The sequence below is a fragment of the Meriones unguiculatus genome, chromosome 8, assembly GCF_030254825.1.
Source record: "Meriones unguiculatus strain TT.TT164.6M chromosome 8, Bangor_MerUng_6.1, whole genome shotgun sequence".
NCBI classification, from domain to species: domain Eukaryota; kingdom Metazoa; phylum Chordata; class Mammalia; order Rodentia; family Muridae; genus Meriones; species Meriones unguiculatus.
The window spans coordinates 56,852,868-56,867,115 of record NC_083356.1 but is presented as its reverse complement, the minus strand read 5'-3'; the positions used below and the strand labels follow the sequence as shown (position 1 = coordinate 56,867,115).

At 36.7% G+C, this 14,248-nt stretch overlaps 1 protein-coding gene and 1 pseudogene across 2 annotated transcripts in view; one reads left to right on the top strand and one right to left on the bottom strand.

The window, feature by feature from the left end:
- The window catches only part of Trhr (thyrotropin releasing hormone receptor), a 48,552-nt gene extending 35,038 nt beyond the window's left edge, over positions 1 to 13,514 (top strand). The window contains exons 3-4 of one of the 2 annotated variants that reach the window (XM_060389484.1): positions 6,830 to 7,216; positions 11,277 to 13,514. In XM_060389484.1, the coding sequence (XP_060245467.1) occupies positions 6,830 to 7,216; positions 11,277 to 11,282 (393 nt within the window). In that variant the 3' untranslated portion in view covers positions 11,283 to 13,514. Of the gene's footprint in view, positions 1 to 6,829; positions 7,232 to 11,276 lie in introns of those variants that run through there. The other variant, XM_060389483.1, reaches the window with a different exon arrangement.
- Positions 1,093 to 1,499, bottom strand: LOC110566826 (histone H3.3A-like; annotated as a pseudogene).
- Positions 13,515 to 14,248: the final 734 nt, after the last annotated feature.

Sequence of the window (14,248 nt, the reverse complement as noted above, 5' to 3'; positions counted from 1 at the left end):
TTCCTGCCATTAAAAAAAAAAAATGCAAGAATGACAGCATTTTGCTGGTTTAAAGGACCCTTATGTCACCTGTATTTGGTAAGAATAAGCATTTACCTATAATACAATGATGCATTGAACACTTGCTACGTGTCCGGCTTCTGTACTAAGAACTCCTCCTGCCCTTTTCCGCCACAGATATGCTGCCTAAGTGTCCTCTTGATTTGAGTTTCTTCAGAGGCCAAAAACAGTGATTTTATACTATAGGAAACCAAAATTGGTAAAGAAACTGCTCATAAACTAAGATTTCCTGCTATGATGCCTGGAAAACCACTCGTTAAACAAAAAGGCAAATAGTTACCAATAGAAGTTTAACGACACGTCTATACTTCATGCTTTTAGCATTAACAGAGCTTTCCCATACTTGAAAATGAAGTAGAATGTCTAAATCCAGATGTGGCTGGTATGATTTCCTGGGAGCCAAACACAAACTTGAAAAACCTATCTTCCAGTCCCACATATTTCACACACACACACACACACACACACACACACACACACACACACACATATATATATATATATATATATATAATGTATTTTAATAGCAAACTTACAGGAACAGCACAGAAGCCAGACAACATTAAAAACATGTACTTGCATGTAGGACAACTTAGTTAGAAAAGTACAGTGAATGGATGGCATCTACTGTATGATAAAAATACTACAAACACCATTCAGTTGTGCCATCGATAAGAAATTTACTAATTTTTTTTTAATCCAAATGCTGGCATTGTCCATAAAATTTTAACAGGTTTATTTATAATCATTATAAAGTTGAACTGTTGAAATGTGTTCACTGAAACACTTTGCTTGTGTTAATGCTTTACGTCTTGCATTTATATTAAAAATTCACACACAAATGAAAATGGAAAAACTGCCAATACCTGATTTCTGTCCCCTATTTTTCCACTCACAATCATATGCTTAGGTACCTTTTGACCCCATTGAAAAAATACCTAACATTCAGAAGTACTGATAACAGGAAGAAGAGGGGAAATTTTTTTTTTTTTTTTTTTTTGAGAATGAAACGTTTCCCCTCACAGTGGACTCTTAGGCACGTTCTCCGCGTATGCGACGTGCTAGCTGGGTATCTTTTGGCATAATAGTTACACGTTTGGCACGGATAGCACACAGGTTGGTATCTTCAAAAGGCCAGCCGGGTAGGCCTCACTTGCCTCCTGCAAAGCACCAATAGCTGCACTCTGGAAGCGCAGATCTTTTTTTAAATCCTGAGCAGTTTCTCGCACCAGACCCTGGAAGGGGAGCTTGCGAATGAGAAGTTCAGTGGACTTCTGACAGCTTCTGATTTCAAGGAGTGCTGCAGTCCCGGGCCTGGGAGGATGAGGTGTCCTCACCCCTCCTGTAGAGGGCGCACTCTTGCGAGCGGCTTTTGTAGCCAGTTGTTTCCTGGGTGCTTTACCACCAGTTGATTTGCCGGCAGTCTTTGTACGAGCCATGGTAAGGGCACCTCCTTACTTAGCCCCCTGCTCCTTTAGCTGGAGCTTGGCAAGAGAGCTGGCTTCAGAGAGCGGAGGCGTTGAGGCGATGGCTCTCAACACCCCCACACCCCCACCTATTTCTTTTATTGCAGTCACTCATCAGTGCAAAAGGCAATGTCGTGGTTGTTTGTGTCCTGAGAGCAGAAAGTACCATGACCACACACAGAATTATTTTTCCTTTTTCAAGACAGGGTTTCTGTGTAGCCTTGGCTGTCCTGGACTTGCTCTGGACACCATGAACTCACAGTGATATGCCTGCCTGTGCCTCCCTGCCTTCTAGAATTGCAGGTGCACTACACACAAGTTTTTGTTGTTGTTGTTTGTTTTGTTTTGTTTTGTTTTGTTTTGGTGAATCATTTGCAGGACCAAAGTTCAGATATTTTTCTGAATCAGTACAAGAATACCAACTAAATATCCTAGGGAACAGAGGTATGAATCAAACTCTTATGACTTCCCAGGCAGACTAATAAGCTGATTTCTGACAATTAATTAAAATGTCCCCAGGTCCCATGAAACCAGAACCTAATAAATGATTTGCAATTAATTGGGTTGTATCCTAAGAAATGTGAGTTTCCATTACTTTATGTGATTATTTTTGCAATTCAATTCTCTTGTTTGCTTATTTCCCTGGGAAGTAGATTGATGTGAAGGACTCCTGTCTGCTTTGTGACAACTTTATTTTCCTTAATCAGGACTCTAAAGGCAAGATTCTAATGTGGGGCCAAAAGACATGGTAGGGAAGGTAGATTCCAAGGTTACTAGTGATGTCTGACAACAGTATCATCCTCTCCAGATAATTCACAAACAATAGCAATAGCAATAGCAAGAACATGTCTTAGCTCAATAAATAGATTAAATGTATCATTGCCTGGAAAGAAAATAAGAACTGGAATCAAGGGTGTTGGTTCAATGGCCACTCTGTAGTCTGCAGGTGGTAGTTCCTTTTCTCAGCTTCTATGAGATTGCTTCCCATTTCCTGATCAACAAAATGGAAACACTAACACTTCTTCCACAGATCTCAGTGGGTACTAGAGCAGATGCTCTAGGAACATGAAAGAATTTTGTTAACTCCAAAGCCCTCAGTAATTAACGACTCCAAGAATACTCTTAGATTCTGAAGTTTAATTTATTTTTTTTGTTTAAATTGACAGTGTGTGTGTGTGTGTGTGTGTGTGTGTGTGCATGTGCTTTATGTTGACATCTTAAATGTGGTTAAAATCCAAACCTGGAAACAACCCAGATGTCCTTCAGTGGAGGAATGGACACAGAAATTGTGGTACTTTTACACAATGGAATACTACTCAGCAATTAAAAATGAGGAAATCATGAAATTTTCAGGCAAATGGTGGGATCTAGAAAAGATCATTCTGAGTGAGCTATCCCAGAAGGAGTAAGAAGACGCACATGGTATATACTCACTCATATAGTCCTGTAAGATATGATAAACATAATGTAATCTATCCACCTAGAGAAGATAAACAAGAAAGAGGACCCGGGGTAAGATGATAAATCCTCACTTAGAAAGACAAATGGGATGGACATTGGACATAGGAGAAAACAAGTAACAGGACAGGAGCCTACCGCAGAGGGCCCCTGAGAGCATCTACCTAGCAATATATCAAAGCAGATACTAAGACTCATAACCAAATCTTCGGCAGATTGCAGGGAATTGTAGGAAAGTAGGGGGAGATTGTATGATGTGGAAAGGATAGGAGCTCCACAAGGGACAAAATATATCTGGGCACAGGGGTCTTTTCTGAGACTGACACTCCACCAAGGACAGTGTATGGCTATAACCTAGAACCTCTGCTCAGATGTAGCCCATGGTAGCTCAGTATCCAAGTGGGTACCCTAATAAGGAGAACAGGGACTGTTTCTGGCAGGAACTCAATGGCAGGCTCTTTGACCTCCTCCCCTCCCCCAGGAGGAGCAGTCCTGCTAGGCCACAGAGGAGGACTTGGCAGCAAGTTCTGAAGATACCTAATAAAACAGGGTCAGATGAAAGGGGAGGAGGTCCTCCCCAATCCATGGACTTGGAAAGGGGCAGGGAGGAGATGAGGGAGGAAGGGTGGGATTGGGAGGGAAAGAGGGAACAGGATACAGCATGGATACAAAGTTAACAAACTGTAACTAATATTTAAAAATTGGAAAAAGAAAAAAAAAGAAGACCATCACTCAAACTCAAGTTAGGGATTTTTTTGTAATAACATATGTTATATACTCCTCAAAACTCTCATGGCTGCATGTAAAAGGAAAGGCAAGAAAACCTCACAGCCAGAGGCACTTAAGTAAATGCAATTAATTAAATGTAATATGATACACTAGATAGAATATTAGAACAAGAAAGAAAACACATGGGGAGTCAATTAATAAAAGTTCAATAAGTCAACATTGATTCATTAGCCATGATGAGTGAGCACACAAAGGTAAAGGGTGAGCAATAGAGACACATTTGTGTGGAGTATGTAGCAACTCTTTGCACTGTCTTTGCAATTTTAAATAATCAGCATTACAAAAACAAAAAGAAAGTGACATGCAAATGTTAGTTAATTGCTTGATGTACTATAATAACAGAAATTTCTAAAGGACAGAATACCTCATTTAGCCTTATTTTTCAAAGGAAACACACACACACACATGCTGTAAGATTATTTCCTCCAGAAACTATAATTGTAGCTGTAATGCTAATGTTCAGGTAGAACATATTAAATTCACACGATAGAAAGTTTCTGGATAAAATTTTTACCCAAGCACTTTAAGAATGTGTTTTAAAACATGAATTCGAAATTTCTCATGTGGACTATTTAATTCTTCTTTCATGTATTTAAATACAGTAAAGAGTAAAAGGACTAAAGAGATGGTTTGGTTACTAAAGTATTTGCTGTGCGACCCTACAGGCATAGATTCACATTCCAGCTTATCAAAAAAGCCAGATACTGCGGTCGGTCTGCTTCCAGTGCTATGGAAACAGAGGCAGGTGGATTTCTGGCTTTGATTGGCCAGTCAATCTATCCAATCAATGAGGTCCAAGTTCATTGTGAGATCTTGTTCCAAAGAAATAAGGTGGAAAGAGATTAAAGTACTATCATGGGTCTCTGACCTACGTAACACAAAGGAGAGGATCCCTGATGGATGACAGAGACCTGTCAAATCTAGGGCCTACCTGCTCATTTCCATTGTCTCTGCTAGCATTGTCTCTCTTTAAATGCTGTGTTCTAATCCTGGTTTTTATAATTTCCTTTGCTCATCATTAATATACTCAGAATCTGCCTGTTTCCATGTTGACTAAAATGCCTCCACAGAGTTGGCATTTTCAGAGCTTGACTCTACCTGCAGCTGTAACTCCTTTGGCAATGTGTCTCTCTTTCTGTCCTAAAAACAGAGCCCAAACATGCCCATGGAGTGTGACATGTCTTTGTCCTCAAACAATGGCTTTTGAAACGCTTCCCATCGCTTGCTAGGGACAAGCTGTTTCTCCTTCTGTTAAACAGCCGACAGCTGGAACTTGTCTACTATATTCTAGTCACTTCATCCAGTTTGTCAAACACCAAAACTCAACAGGACCACTCTTTCCAACTCACTTCACCTTAACACTGAAAGAGGGGTACTGTTCACTCTCAGGACCTCTACAAAGTGTGGGCCAAGGAAGTCGAATTGTCTCAAATACAATGAGAGACCAAAAACTTGTTAACTTTAAATTTTGCATTTAAAGAAAATTAATTAATTATTATCTCTGTATAAAGGATAATCTCTGCTAAATTATATACATTCATCATGTTGTTGGAATGCTATAATCTCTCTCTTTTTCTCTCTTGGTTTTCAGAGACAGTGTTTCTCTGGTAATAGCTTTGGCTGTTCTGAAACTCACTCTGAAGAGCAGGCTGGCCTGGAACTCACAGAAATCTGCCTGCCTCTGATTCCAGAGTTCTAGGATTAAAGGCATGCACCACGATAGCACAGCTACAATGAGCTCTTTATAACTCCCTTAATGAGATGTTAAAATTTCACAGTGGTTTAGCATTTCTAAATCCCATTCCACTCATGATTTTAGTTCCTTGATAACTATGTGAAGTAAAAAAAAAAAAAAACACAACCAGGCAGTTCTGCAGATGTCCAAATGGAATAATAAATTGATTAAGGTCTTAAAACCACTTGTAGAATGAAAGCCAGATGACCTTACTGTAAGTCCAAAGATAGCGATGCCATATCTCACTGAGCACCAAGGTAAGAAGAGTCTGCTAAATGATGCCTTTGCTACCCTTCCTCCTGGATGAGCTTAGATATTGACCACTTGTTAACCATTTTCCTACCTCTGGTGCCTTTTGTGTACTTCAGAATAGTTCAGCTCTGGATAGATTTTTTTTTTTCTCTGCACCTCCCTTCTTTTAAACTAAAGGAAAGCCAAGTTGTGGCAAGAGTAAAATGTTTATATTCAGGCTGACGGGAGTTCCAGTGCTGAGCTAAGGTTTGGCAGCTTCCACCAACACTCTGAGCAGCAGCGGTGCCTCAGTTCTTTAATCTGAGCAGTGGCAGATTCAACACTCACTCTGAAGGGTTTTAACTATTGCAGCTGTGATAAAAAACAAAGTGCAACATTACTATGGTCTCTCGTGTAGAATAGACTGCACAGCATCTGCAGTTTTGCTGTATCTTTTTCACACAATTATGCCACCATATTTGACACTGGAAGGTACCCATTTTACAGATGGTCTGTGCAAAAGGCTAGAGTAATATCCTACAGCTAAGATGAAATTTGAACGATGTCTCCTAACGCTTTCCACAGACACCCTTGGGGGCCTGAGTTAAGTGCTTTAGCTGGACTGACTCCAGCTACTGAAGTGGGTGGCTCTCACCTGCTTTCCACTCCAGGTACTCTTTGTCAGTACGCTTTCATCAGTGAAGTTCTGGTAAAGGTCCCAGTAGTTCCTACCATAGGAAGTCCTGGAAATACATAGGTTTTTGAATCCTTAAATGCATCCTTCAACAAATAGCAGCAGGCAGATGTCCTTTGGGACAGATAATTCTGAAATACAGAATTTAAGTCCAGTTGCCCAAGCAAAAGCCATCTCAATCAAAGTCTGATTTTGTTCCTTCTGTGTGTGTCATATTCTCCTCTACTCCCCCAATCCTGATTTCTGGGTTCAACTTCTAAATAAACAGCATGACTGAAAGTCAGTCTTAGACTACATCTGGGAAAGAGAGACCTGGGGTGGGAAAGGGGGCAGTCAGGTTAATCTTGCTTTGTTTCTATTGGTGTTTGGACTGCATTTCTCTCTGTTTCTCCATAGGTCACCAAGATGCTGGCAGTGGTTGTAATTCTGTTTGCTCTTTTATGGATGCCCTACAGGACTCTTGTGGTTGTGAACTCATTTCTCTCCAGCCCTTTCCAGGAAAATTGGTTCTTGCTCTTTTGCAGAATTTGCATTTATCTCAACAGTGCCATCAATCCAGTGATTTACAACCTTATGTCTCAGAAATTCCGTGCAGCCTTCAGAAAACTCTGCAATTGCAAGCAAAAGCCCACAGAGAAACCTGCTAACTACAGTGTGGCCCTAAATTACAGCGTCATCAAGGAGTCAGATCGGTTCAGCACAGAGCTGGATGACATCACTGTCACAGACACTTATGTGTCAACCACGAAAGTGTCATTTGATGACACCTGCTTGGCTTCTGAGGTAACCTTTAGCTAGAGATGATTCATGAATGAAAAGAAAATGAATCACAGTCTATGTTGAGTCTGTGCTATTATCCATGAGAGAGAAAACAGCCAATATTTACACTGGAGACATAGCAGGCAAGCCTGGCTTTGCTCTTAGGAATCTTGGCCCTGCATACTTTAACCCATGACAGTGTTTCTTTCACTTTCCTTCCATTGAAACTAGAATCACAAAAATAGGCTCTAACTCTGAAGGGGATAAACGGTGGAAACTAAAAGGCTGCTTGCTTTCATTTAATGTGGGAAATCACTCTCTTTACTGGAGTGAGGATGTCTCCATAAAATCTAGATATCAGTTTAAATACCTCACCACAACCTTATTAAATGTGACTTCAAACACACACACTCCAAATATCTATACATTTGGTAACTTGACAACATGCAATTTTTAAATGATTTAATATTTCATTTAACAAAATACAGTGCTATTTCATGAATATCTGAACTACATAAAAAAAAAAACCAACACAAATTAGAAACTCAAAATGCCCCCAGATTATAGAGATATGTGGATTTGATTTTGAAGCAAAGCTAAATTTTATCAACTCTTCAGGCTTCCTAAATAGTGGTTGGTGTAAAGATGTATCCATTTTAAATAGCTGTGAAGATACCAGTTAACATATAATGAATATTCAGATGTATAGCAAGTACCAGGCTGAGTATTTAAAACATAGTTTCACCTTTTCCTCAAAACCTTTAAGGTTAAAATTCCCTTTGAACATCCTTGTACATAAACTACTGAGCCGAGTCAAGTAAATCTTCCAACCAAACCAAACAAGTCTGAAATAGTTTGTGGGATTTAGTTGTTTTTTGAAATCAGTGAAATTCTGGCTATTTTGCCTCAAGGTAAAGGTGCTCCAGTCCATACTGGACTTTAACTTGCCTGCAATTGTCTTTCATTGCTCCCCCTTGTCATTTTCCAAATTTGTTTTACTTCAGGATATTTTGCTTACAGATTCTAAATCAAAGCACCACAAATCTGCTGACTAGTTTGAAACTGATTTCATCCTATTATCGCTCTCTCATCTTTACAGTTTGAACTTTGACCTAGTGTTCCAGTTATTATTAGACAGGTATGAATATGCATCTACCCAAGAGGCTTACAGGTCTTACTTTAATCCTCTTCAAATATCTCACCTACTGGGATATAGCCAATCAGATATTAAAGAATATAAATTGGCCTTGGTGATAGTTTCATGGTCATTAATTTTTAATAGTTGGTCAAAAGTCATATTTTAAATGCCCTGTAAAACTGATACACTCTAGCCTCTATCTTTAGTTCATGGATTTTCTTTGAAACTTAATTGATAATGATAATTAACCCTTCACATCCTTTTAATAAAGAATATATTGACTTCATGGATTTCCAGTCAAACTGGACCCATTCTAGGTATGCTATGAAATTTTTCTTCATTTACTCCAGGAAGACATTTCTTATTTCTGCTACCATATCAGCAAAACAATGTAACAAATTATTTGCAGAAAGTACCAGAAGTCTTTCTCCATTACACTAAGCAATCTATTTTAATTTAATTTTTCATTCTGCGTTAATTATTATTATTGGAGTAATATAGATAGGGCACTAGTATGATCCAACCTCAAATCACATTAAGTAGGTGTTTAGGTACAAACAAACACATACCCATAGGTGCATAAATATATGTACAAAGACAATTAGCATATATTAGACCTCTTACATTAAGGAAAGGGAATAATATCATTGAACATCAGCTGTGTCCTGGACATATATTAGACCTCTTACATTAAGGATATATATTAGACCTCTTACATTAAGGAAAGGGAATAATATCATTGAACATCAGCTGTGTCCTGGACATACTGATGGATACTTAAGCACCATTCTCTCCACTACCATGTCTTGACAAATATCATGGTGTTTTCCTAAACAGTGTGACCACTAAAGAAAGAAAACAAGTTTCTTTTGTAAAGTTGACAGTTAAATTCTTGGTATCCGGTAGTCATAGGAGCACACACATGATCACATGCATGCACACAAGAATGACAATATCAGATATTGAACACAGCATGTTTTACATAATATACAAGACAAAATGCACTTTCTTGACCTTTGTAAGTTTCATGCAGAGGCTCAGTTTTCCCCTTTTAATTTTTGAAAAGTTATTTGCTAGTCTTGCTTTTTGACCACATGAAAAATTGAGAAGAATACAATTCATATTGTTTCAACTTTTTTAAAAAAGGAAATGACATTATAAAATCAAATGTTCCTGTGTAAAGTCAAACAGATAGCTGGATTTACACAAAGGGTATATAAATTTCTGAAGTATTCAGTATCCTGCTACATCAACTCATAAATATCTCCATTGATAATCAAAACCATATATCATCAAATGGAAAATAAAAGACTAAATTAAAATTTGCTGGTGTAGTGAAGCAATCTTATTAAGAGACTCCCTTAATAAGCCTCCTAGAGCTGTTATATCACTTCCAATTCTATTAATTGCTAAGGGACTTTGAGTGAGGCTACACACCTGAGGAAAGTGGGCAAAGGTGAATGAATAACACAAGCCAAGATAGATCTCCCCTTCGGGTTTCTTCCCTGATAGGATTATTGCACTTTTAAAGTTTGACGTAGATCACAACTATTCTACATCCTGAAGATAAATAGAAAAAGTCAAATTCTCTAAGCATTTTGAAGTACATGAAATGCACAGAACTATGCACACACCTTGAAAATCTACAAAAAGTGATTGTTAGTTTGTGCTAAGTGCTTGGTAAATCCATGTAAAAGATGCTGTAGGAAAATCAAACTAGGTTTTAAGTGGAGAGTGGAGTTGCTTTATTCAGGGTACATGCCTTAGGAAAGCAAGGGCTACACAGTTCTGCTCACTTCTTCGAAAAGTAAACCCCTAGCGCTGCCATTCCAAAGGACTTTAAATTGGTAAAAATTATAAGACGGAAAAATTAACTTTTAAGTGGAAAATAATTTTAATTATTAACCATTAATTCTATACATTTTACAAGTAACATATTCAATGTTGTTTTAATTTCATTCAAATCCTGGAAATACTGTAATGTTGTATTCAAAGTAAATAAATAAATAGATAGATAAAAATAAATAAATAAATAAAAATGTATGTAAGTGAGAAAACACTCAAGTCTGCCCCAAGTTGAAGAGACACATTCCAAATGTTTGATCAACCTTTGGCCAGCAGGGCACAAACATGAGACTGCAGCAACGCATTTTGGATTTCCTCAGCTGGTAAAGAATAAGTATAACCCAAGCAAACACTGGACAGAGCAATCATTGCGTGTTCTACTAGCACGCACCATGAAGCCTTGAGAAACTTCTATTAATGATATTGTCTCTCTTCCCCTCCTCTCAAATGCTCATCTGTGCACAAGCATCGCTTTGCTCAGAGTTGCAGAACTCCACTAACTTCCCCAAAGAGTAAACGTGGACCTCAAGTATCTTAAGAGAATGTACAAATGTTCTCTTGAATGTATTATGTATGGAAAAATATTACACAAATTTTAATTTTTATAAAAATCTCTATTAAATAATAGAAAACTGATCTGTTGCTTCTAAAATTTCTATTTAGATTTGTCATGATATATATATAGTAGGAATGGTATAGAATTGAGTTGTTTAATATAGCTTTTTTCTCAGACAATAAAGTAGAGGCTTGACATTTCACAAGCTTCAGTCAGAAACCAGAAACACAACATTAAATATATGTAAAATCATTGCTAACATTTTTGTGAGAGAAATAAGAGTCTTTCTATTTTTACGAAACTCACAACCAAATTAAAAAAAAAAAAAAAAGCAGACCTACATAATATAACCTCAACTTGCAATTCTTAGGCAATGTTGAGAATACAAATTAGAGTCATAAGAAATACAGTGTAAAGGAGTTTTTAATAGTCTACCTGAAAATGCCTAAGATGACTTGATATAGGGATTATTTATATAGTTTATTTTATTTTAATGAACTATGATTTAAAATAACTAATTTAACTCTTGTTTTTACTTACCACAGAAATAACGAAGGTCATCAGACCCTGCAATGCTTTCCTTGTATGTTTATTTCATAACTATGATCTCAAGTCATTCAGCAGCTGATGTCACCCAAGAAAGTTGCACATTGGGAAACAGTTCACTATTAAGATTTTCAGCAACAAATGGACTACACGACTGACAAGTTTATCTATATCATTCTTAATTCAATACCCAAATAATCCTCTTTGACAAGAGTGATCATGGATGTATTCAATGCTGTCAGATTAAACAAGATGTAAATAGCGTTCTTTTATACCAAGCAAATTCATGCTAACCAGGTAGAATGTGATTAAGTGATATTTTAAGAATTATATCTAGAAAAGTGGAAAAGGCTGGAATAGGTAATACCAGTTAAGACAGTACATTGTCCAAAACTATCAAATCTGGATGTGGTCAAGAAAAGAATTTAGTGGCGAATAAAATATATTAGTCACATCATGACTGTAAGCCATAGGCTTTCAGCTGGAATGATGGAAATGTGAAGGATAGTGAAATTGATGCTAAGTTATGCTAATGGGATAACCAGTAGTGTTAGCAAGCATTCCTGAAAGCCTATAAGTGACTCTTTCCTTCCTTACAGAAGAATAGACCCAGTTCTTGTGCATGTATGGTCATGACAAACAGGAGCACATATGAACTTCCTCAATAACATCTTGGACTGGCTTTAAAAAAAGGTGAAACCTTTCCAGAAAAAAAAAAAAAAAGAATACAGTATAACTCAGAATAAGATGGTACCAACTGACCAAAAGTCTTCATTCAGAAGTCAGTAATAACATCCTGATACCGAAACAGTACAATAAGGAATCAAACACTAAATTCCTAGCCATAAGTATTACCACTCCTGTTTTGGTATACATAAAAATTACTGAAGAGTTTATCCTAATATGTGCTTTGTTTGTCTCTGTCTTAAGAAATTGTCATTTGTTGTATTTCTCTGAACACACTCTGAAAACCACTTTATTCTGAGCTTCTACATATATCCTTCAAATGATGCCTGATTTTCTCATAGATTTATCTTTACAATTACATAGCTTGTTTGTAGTTTGTTTTTATTGACTTAAACCATTCTCTTGGCTCATTAGGGTATACTATTTTGTGTCATATGACTCTCACAACTGTCCCTTGTGTATATATTGGGAGTGCAAACTTCAACAGCACTCACATCTCTCACTTAATTTTATCATGATCAAGATTATTATACTGTATGTATGTTCAGAGAATGACAACATATTATCACTGAAATGTGAAGAAAGTGTGCAGAGTGCATGGTAGAAAGACAATTTACATTATTTCGGACTACAAACATTAGAATTCCCCATGGGAAAAGAATCAGGAAGTCCTAGAGTCATTGGAACAACTTGGTAGAGAAGCTTGGGTTTTTGTTAAGAGTAGACTTTGTTTAGATAGTTAAGAAAAGACAATCGATATGAGCGAAGTAATGAGTAAGTGTGGGATAAAAAGAAACAGCTCTAGCTGTTAAGAATATGTGTTCAGTGCATTATGATTCATCAGGGATTAGTTAAGGCAGACAGCTGGTAGGAAGGAAAGGAAAGAAAGGTTAAAGTACTTCCCCATGCTTATATTTGGTGAGAAAATGTTCTCTCCAACACAGGAGGTAGATATGTATATAAGTAAGCTATTGTATATTTTGTCAATTATTTATTATCTACAGAAAAGATAGTATACTATTTGTCTCCTAAGTGTTATAATTCTGAAAGTATTCTTAAAGTCATAATTTTCCAAGTAAAAATTATATTGTATACGTGAATATTTTTTCTATATTATATTGTCATCATATGGAGAAATATTTATGTATGTATATATGATTCAGAGGTCCTCAATAGGCATGAAGTTATCCAGTTATGCTAAACATGGATCAAACTAGCTCATAAGCCCTTCATGAACTAAGCATCCATATTAAATGTGAAACTGAAAAGCAGCGAATAGCTTCTAACTCGCTGGGCCCGCTGATTTGCATGTTGCTTACGTCACGCTGTCGAATGTTTTGGTTTCTTATAACATGTCTCTAAATGTTCTGGTTTCCTTTACCAGTTGTAGAGTACTGCATGCTGACTTATCTCATCAACTGGAAATTAACCATTATGTCCATGTGGAAAAAAGAGTCTGCTTTAAGAAAGCACAGTATTATATGTTCTTTCTATAGTGAGAAACTGTTTCTGTAAGTGTATATATGAGCAATAAAGTATCAAACTGAAAGACCCAGATCCTTTGGGGTTTTTTTCTTTTTTCTTTTTTTTTTTTCCTTTTCCTTTTTTCTTTTTTGAACTTATCCTATTTTGGTATAGATTGATTCTATGCCTTTTGCTCCAAACATTTTATTTTGATATATTTTTATCTGATATGTACTATTGAGCTTTTTCAGATAATTACAAGTAATATGCAAATAGATACTTTTAATTTTAATAAGAAATGTAATGTGTACAAAAATGACCAACTTGTCATGTTATCCATGATTACACTGACATTAATGAGTCCATTTAATGTTAATATTAGATGAGGCAAAATCACAGTTATTAACAAGTAGTTAAAATTTGGGAAACCGTTTGGAGTGATTGCTTCAAATTTACTTAATTGTCAAATTTTCAGCAATAGCAAAGTATACTCAAATATTTGTGTGTAAAACAGAAAATCATGATACTCTTTCAATTACAAATAATCTGAAATGTGGCTGTAACCGGTGAAACAAATTTTCCCACAGCCTAGGCCTTGCCGCTAGCAAACAGATAAACATATTTTGGCATATAAAATCAATTTCATGCTTAAGTAAATCTCAGGTTTGTTAACATGACCACATTCTTTCAAACCAAACACAGAGATTTAATGTGTGTGTGTGTGTGTGTGTGTGTGTGTGTGTGTGTGTGTACTTGAAGCATTATAATTTTCAAAGGGCAAGAAAAGATTCATTTAAATACCTCATGATTATCAACCACT